At 35.3% G+C, this 7,382-nt stretch overlaps 1 protein-coding gene across 2 annotated transcripts; it reads left to right on the top strand.

The window, feature by feature from the left end:
• The first annotated feature begins 311 nt into the window (after positions 1-311).
• LOC132313448 (uncharacterized) lies at positions 312-7,185 on the top strand. 2 transcript variants are annotated; one of them, XM_059812215.1, is made up of 13 exons: positions 312-620; positions 790-852; positions 961-1,047; positions 1,852-1,950; positions 2,491-2,586; positions 2,776-2,841; positions 2,957-3,047; positions 3,291-3,358; positions 3,464-3,529; positions 4,329-4,379; positions 4,664-4,728; positions 5,699-5,779; positions 5,906-6,177. In XM_059812215.1, exons 1-12 carry the CDS (start codon positions 399-401, stop codon positions 5,754-5,756), a joined length of 1,032 nt encoding a protein of 343 aa, XP_059668198.1. In that variant the 5' UTR covers positions 312-398; the 3' UTR covers positions 5,757-5,779; positions 5,906-6,177. The 2 variants fall into 2 exon arrangements, with proteins under 2 accessions (XP_059668198.1, XP_059668197.1); XM_059812214.1 differs by lacking the exon at positions 5,906-6,177 and adding an exon at positions 6,718-7,185 and having other exon boundaries at positions 313-620.
• The last annotated feature ends 197 nt before the right edge of the window (positions 7,186-7,382 follow it).

Genomic DNA, 7,382 nt, shown 5'->3' with positions numbered 1-7,382 from the left:
ATAAATCGGTTGATAAATGGTACAAATGTTTTCTGCGTGTTTTATTTACATGAAAATCATCATCAAACATCTGCAATAATTAGATATAATAAATCATCATATTGATTCCAAAAATCAATGGCTAACCGTAGATTTTACAACAGACACCAAATTGTATGATTAACTCCATTGGCAAATAAATGCACTTTTTACTATTTTTTACCTAGCTAATCAGCTATAAACAACACCCAAAAAAAAAAAACATATTTATTTATTTTCTTTCTTTTAAGCACATCTTGGCTTGAAATTCTCCATATATAAGTGGCTAAAACAGAGTGGTGAGGTGAGAGCGCGAGCGCTAGTGTACGTCTGAAACTAAAATATTGTGAAAAAAAGGAGGAGGTTGAGTTGGCGTGGAGATGAAGTGTTTACTAGTCTCACCCTCCGCTCTACGCTGCTCATCGATTGCCCCTTTTTCTCGCATAAATAATGGCCGCCGCAACATCAATCTCAGTCAAACACCTTTCAATTCTCACCAAAATTTCCATTTCCATTTCCATTGCAAACCTCCAACCACTCGTCTTGTTCTCGCCATGGCCGCCTCTTCTACTCAGTCCCCTACCCCTAACCCTTCTCAGCAGGTCTCTCTCTATCTATCTAATTAACACATTACTCTAGGGTTCCAAAGTCAAATTTTCACTTAGATGATGAATGATTTTTTGTTAATATATGGCTCAAACAAACAATTAGATAATCTTTATTCCTCCTAATTAATATTTGTATTTTTCTTGAATTTCTTTTGTCAATCAGACTGTGCCTTCTGGGGATGCTGCTGGTGAATTAAATGTCTTTCAACTCATTCAAGCTCATCAGGTTAAACTTTATAATCTCTCTCCCCCTCTCTCTCTAGATATATATATATAGGTGGGTGTCTATGTATATATATTGGTACATCTTATTAATCATGGGTTGTTATTGCAGGAAAAGGCTGCTAGGCTTCCTCCAATTGAAGAAATTCGGACGGTTCTTGATCACAGTTTACGCGGCATGCTTTCTACTTTCTCTCATGTAAGAATTCTTTTATAGTTTGCCAATTATTTATTTTTATTGGAACCAGATCATATAAGTTGAGCCTTTACTTCTGCACTGTTATTTGGAGTAGTATTATTGGAACCAGATCAAAATTGTGGATGTTCGGGATGATTGATTAAATGGAGCTTTTATTTTCTGGATTCTATCTTTGGCATTATTATATGAATGGAAGGATGAGGACGGACAGCTTTAAGGGACAAATATGTGATAGTCTGATAGTAACTTACAACTATCCTAATGAATTCTATTCTAGGTCCTGTGATTTCCCCCTTTTTGGGTTTTTTACGTAAAAATTGTGTTTGTGCTATACTCTATTATACTTTCTGTTTGTTGCATGATTTTGAGAATGATTGAAGGAATTAAAAAGTTACTAGAATTCAAATATCAATCTTCACAACAAGCTAACTGGATTGCAAAAGGGATCAACAAAAAATTGAAAATTTAATTAAAAGCAAAATAATATTCATAAGACCTATTCAACCCCATAGGTCAAACTCACCGCTCACGCTCTGACACATCAGATCCTAGGGTTTCGGTTCCACAGATATATCAATTCGTATCAAAGTATAACAGTTGTTAGATTTTCCATAATAATTCTAATGAATCAATTTCAATTAATCACAACTGAAGAAAAAATATATATGTAAACAATTATCATGCCAAATTGTACAACTGACAAGTGCAAATAGAAGCTGCACAATTGATTGTGAAAAGTTGAAAACATATTACCTTTTCCAAATTATTGGCTCAACTTATTTGCAATTACCTTTTCATTTGCAGAAGCATGAGGGTTATCCGTCAGGGTCGATGGTTGACTTTGCGTGTGATGCATATGGATCTCCAATATTAGCAATCAGCAGCTTGGCAGTTCATACCAAGGTTTGCACCATTACTTTAAAATTCATAGTCAAATAACTTTTCAAATTTTAGAATGATTTTGGCAATATCCTAAGAGATATTGCGAGTTGCAAGTGAAAGTCATCCTTTTCTTCTGATTTATATGTAAAGTTATATTGCAATACAATGGTTCCTGATAGTTACTTGTGCTTTTTAAATTGATAAAACAGAAATAGAAAAGGGAATGCTTGGACACTTCTCGAACAAAGAGAAAGTTTGATGATAAGGGTTGATTGTACATCAAAATGCTTTGTACAAGAAAAAGTTGTTGAATTAATAGTTTGAATGTGGGTACATGTTCTCATGTACGTTAAGATGAGCTCGGTCAAGGCCAAAACCTAGATTGTCCTAGACATTCATTATTCTTAGAATATCTCTGATACATTTTCTTTACCCTTATAACTAAATGGATTAACAGTTTGTTCGAATAAATGTTTATGGCCTCTTTGTTTCCTTTTCTTTGAGAAAATCATAGTCTTTGAAAAGTCAGGTAATTATTTGGAACTATGCTGCTATATGCAGGACCTCCTATCTAATCCCAAATGCTCATTGCTTGTGGCAAAAGATCCAGAGGATAGGACTGATTTAATAATAACAGTGCATGGTGATGCTATTTCTGTAAGTCTTTTATCTTTTTTCTAATATTTTACCTTTTTTTGTTCTTTTTTCTTTTTCTCCATTTGTTGGTGGGGTAAGAACCTGTCCTAAATTATGCTGCTTATGTTCTTTTCATTTGCTGGTTGTTGCATTTCACTCCCTCCTTAATTGGATCATTAAAAATAAATTTTCTTGTGATCAATTCTATAGGTTTCTGAGAAAGATATAGAAGCTATTCGTTCTGCATATTTGGCAAGGCATCCTGATGCTTTCTGGGTAACCTTTGCTCATTCATTATCTGGCATACAATGTATCATGGCTCAATAATTGTTATGCTTTCTCCCCTATTTATTTAGATAAACTATTAAAAGAATTTTTTTGGAATATGAAGGTTGATTTTGGCGATTTCCAATTTATACGCATCGAGCCCAAAGTTGTGCGATTTGTCTCAGGGGTTGCCACAGCTTCATTGGGATCAGGAGGTTTGTGTATCATCCATCCACCTTCCTTTCTGGTGTGCACATATGGACTGGGTTGGGGCAAAAGGGGGAGCTGACATGTTGCTTAAGTGCCAAAATACAAGAGACACTTCCCTTCTTATGCTATTGTTGCTGAATATTTGATCTATTCATTTTCTCAGTGCCTCCTGCCAATTGCTTTACCACGTTTGATTTCTCTTACTAAAACTGTCTTTCCTCATTTATAATATCTTGTACTACTTTCAGAGTTCAGCAAAGAGGAGTATAGAACGGCAAAAGTTGATCCAATATTTCAGTTCTCTAAGCCAGTTGCGGTATTACCTACTAACATGTGCCTTTGGATTACATATCGCTTTTTCTTACCTTCGATGCAGCCTTCTGTCATTTCTGTTTAACTCTATGTTATTGTCACTTGTCAGTCCCACATGAATAGAGATCATGCTGAAGATACAAAGCTTATCGTACAACACTGGACATCAATCCCGGTAATCTAGAAGACTCCTTTGAACCATCTCTTTTTTGTATTATCTAGCTGGAAATTTGATCTTAACTATTAAAAAAGCAAAATAACTCAACTGATTGAAATAGATAAACCAGGATGATTGCAAATTGGGGCTTCCAACTGGGCCTATTTCACTTGGAAACGAAAATGTTCTGTCCTAATGGATTTGGAGCCATAACCAGAATGGATTTTAAGCTAATGATTTGATCAAGTTTGCTTTTATGACACCCCTTCCTCTTCTCCCTGAGTTCAAATGTCAGTTGGGACATGGGTGTGCATGTCTTACTTATCCAAACAAAGAGAAAAAAAGTAACAATGGAAAATGTTCTCACCGCAATGAAACTGAAATTTGTTGTTCCCAATCAATTTGCATTATTAAACAAATAATATCATCTGACGCCAGCCACTTTTTAAAACTTGTTTAGTTTAAGGGTGTCAGTCTTGTTCCAAAGTGTGCAGTAATTATCTCTGTTTTTTCAAAACTTGTATGGTGTGGGATGAAATCTTAAACATCCCCGTCTTTTCTTTCTGCCTTTGTTAAATCATTAATTTTAGTGATGGGATTACTTAATATGGTTTTAAGTTTCACTTACTGAGTTGTGGATGTTGTACGTAGCTCGCTGATGTGGCATCTTCTTAAAGGATGCTTATTTTATTATATCTGCCATTTATCTTGTATTAGTTAATTCCTCAGTATAGAAATGGTTGTTTAGTTAAATAATGGTGAAATTATAGTTGACAGCATACGTTTCAAAAAATTGATTTTATGTTGTTCTCCCCAGGTGGACTCTGCTCACATGCTGGATTTGGACAGTCTTGGTTTCAATGTTAAGGTGATGCTGATGTTTACCATTTCATATTCTGTTTATTCCTAATAGTTGTAGGACTTATTATTGTTCTTTTCCTGCTATATATGACGGGAAGAGTAGGTCTTTTGTTGAAGTTGTTGAGGCTCTTTTTGCTGGTTGCTAATTATGTAGTGACATATGCTGGAAAATAAGCTATTTGGTGAAAGGATTTTCTTTGCTGAAAACTTAGCAAACCTTATTGGGTTCACTTTTTTTCCCTATCTCAACAATCCTCTTCACAATTGTGCTTACAATTTGTTTTCTATCAGGCTGGCTATCAAGGGAGCACTTTCAAGCTTCGAATCCCTTTCCCTAGACGTGCAGTGGATAGAAAGTGAGTCGTTCAAATTTGAATGATTTGCCATAACTTCAAAACTTGTACTGACATTTTTTTTCTTTGTTCTTTACCTCTGCTCTTGGTTATTGTTACACTCTGATCAAATGGATTGCACAGTAAGGGTCTGGTCACATATATATTATACATATCACTCACTTACTCTTTCACAGCGGAGGCAGTGCAAATATCAGAATTTGTGCTTTTGGTACAAGAATTTTTTTTAGGAAGAATAAAGAGAGATCCTTAGAAAAAGGAAAGGCCTTTTTAAAATTTTCTGGGTTTAGTTGAGTGTGGAGGAAAGGTGGAATGATTACATAAGATTTATAATTTGAAATTGAACAGTAGAAATTTCATCCCAATATTGAGACCCAACTGAAAAGAAAGGAATTACTGCTGTGGTGATGATGACTGGAAGAACCAATGAATTTCCTAGTGGCTGTGACAACAATAAAATTGGTGGATTTCTTTAGGGAGAGAGTGGGGATGGGGGAAGGGGAGGGAGATCTCTGAAACTTTTACCGTTTTGTCGTTTTCCAGTTTGAATTTCCTCCCATATTCAAACCCCCTTTAACATGACTGGGAATTTCTGACACAAATCAGAAGTTTAAATCTGAAGCTTCGACTGATTTCCACCATTCATCTTCCTTCTCCATTATTACAGATAAGCTAGATTAACATCCACTGAGCTCAAAACAAGGGATTTTAAGAGAGAGAGAAGTGAGGAGAAAGATTTGAGAATCGAGTCCCAAGGGAAGGAACAGAGACGTTATAAAAAGAGCCAGATGTTAAAAGGGAAATTTTGTCATTGCATTAAATAACAAAGTGGAGTAAAGTTCCAGAAGTATTTTTGGACCGCAAATAGCACTTTAAATAAAAATAACATGCCATATGAAGACTGTGTCCTTAACTAGAGTTGGATTACTTTTCTGGGCAGGTTGTATTCACATTCTTTCCCAAACTTTTGCAGGGATGTGAAGACTCTCATTGTTGAAATGCTTCAAGCTGCTACGCCTCAAGTTGATTGATTACACTGAAGAATAGCAAAGAGGTGTGCTTTCCCAAATTCCTAATGCAATTTCTTGCTTGGTCATTTAGTTGTCATCAACATTGTGTCCATTGCTCTACCTTATCCTGGTCTTATCACAACTGATTATTGAATCTGTTACCCAAGTAGACCGCAAGCGTTGAAGTCCGTTTACACTCTTACTAATTTCTGAGGCGCATATCTACACCCCCAAGTTGTGTGGAGGCTGGTTCCACTAGAAGCGAATTTTGTTGAGGCCTCTGCTTCATGATGTAATGCTCCTAGCCAACTGCTCTACCCCACTGGGGGATATAGTACATAGTACTTCTCAATCAAGTACAAAACCTGGTTCTGTTAAACTCACAAATAATATTCAAATCTTGCAAATAATCAATCTTTGTGAATATATTTCAAATTCTTCACGAATTTTGTTTTCATTTGGCGCAGTTTTGGAATAACTGGTTGATATTTAATGGTTTTACCTGTTCTAACTGACTGTCTTTTCCACAAGAAGTTGCTCTAAAAGTTCCTCCAGAATTTTATCTAGATTTGAATCAATGCAGCAACTCTGTTTTTCTCTGTGGCTGTGAATATCCCAAACATTGAACATTAATTCATTCGGGGATGGTGCTCCTAAAAAAATAATCGTTACTATTTTCTTAGATTTTTCGTGAAATGTAGTTCGTAGAGTCCCAGATGTTCCGACACTTGTGTCGTACACATGGTTGTGTTCTGAAAATAATAGCGTGTAAATATTCATTATCTCTAGTGATCCTGATTATGTTCACACCGGTATTATCTAATAGACTGTGGCCTTGGTCTCTATATTTAGGAAGAAGAGATGTTCGTTTTGTGCTGATCCCTCGAGCGTGACATAACCTTACTTTTTTGAGTATTTTACACAGGATATACATTACACATTCCAATATTCCATTGATCATCCTTCCCACTAATTTGTGCAGATTTATTCCAAGTATCAGAACCTAGACCTCTTTTCAGTATGGACAGATACGAAAAAAGATGCAAATAGAGAACAAAGTGTTGCATCTGGTCACATCAGGAAATAAATATTTTGGCCAACTTTATAGCTCTCTCTTGAATGTTCTTTTAGATTTACTTTGTTATTGTAAATAAAAGTGCGATTAAGGGTCAAAAGATTAACTCTTTGATGTACGAAAGATGCTGCTTTGCTACAGATTGAAGTCAGTGAGTAAATAGAAATTGAAGCGTCCAGAAACCTTATTTGGAATTCCTCTACCGTCGTCTTAACTCTTGAATACCATTTATTGTTGACCCAAACAGAACACCTTTTTTTTTTTTTGGTTATTTTTGGGTGACTTACACGTGTACTAAAGTTTATATTTTCCTATGAACGCCAACATCAATGCGGAGATAAATCAAATTATTGCCATTGAAGGTTTTTCATCAAATTTTCTATAATTTGGTCGTATCATTTCAAAAAATTAAACTTGGAAGGAAATGTAGAAGAGCAGCTTTGGATCTTGCCAAAGAAATTAAAAGAGTGGTGATTAATAATAATAGCTCTTTGTGAAGAAATACTATATTTTAAAGGGAATGGTTAGTGTGTATTGTTCTTTGTGAAGACTAAGTAATTAAATTCTACGTA

The sequence above is a fragment of the Cornus florida genome, unplaced genomic scaffold (genome assembly GCF_030987335.1).
Source record: "Cornus florida cultivar Cherokee Brave unplaced genomic scaffold, ASM3098733v1 CherokeeBrave_3.0.0_Hap2_Chr06, whole genome shotgun sequence".
In the NCBI taxonomy this organism is placed as follows: Eukaryota; Viridiplantae; Streptophyta; class Magnoliopsida; order Cornales; family Cornaceae; genus Cornus; species Cornus florida.
Note: the sequence above shows the minus strand (reverse complement) of the source record. Positions and strands in the feature narration are given on the sequence as shown.

What these genes read in the sequence shown, in the direction of transcription:
- LOC132313448 (XM_059812214.1), top strand. Translation starts at nt 399, where the DNA reads ATGAAGTGTTTACTAGTCTCACCCTCCGCTCTACGCTGCTCATCGATT. An exon ending in AGCTTCATTGGGATCAGGAG is followed by an intron (nt 3,048 to 3,290) that starts GTTTGTGTATCA and finishes TACTACTTTCAG; the next exon opens with AGTTCAGCAAAGAGGAGTAT. An exon ending in AGTTCTCTAAGCCAGTTGCG is followed by an intron (nt 3,359 to 3,463) that starts GTATTACCTACT and finishes GTCACTTGTCAG; the next exon opens with TCCCACATGAATAGAGATCA.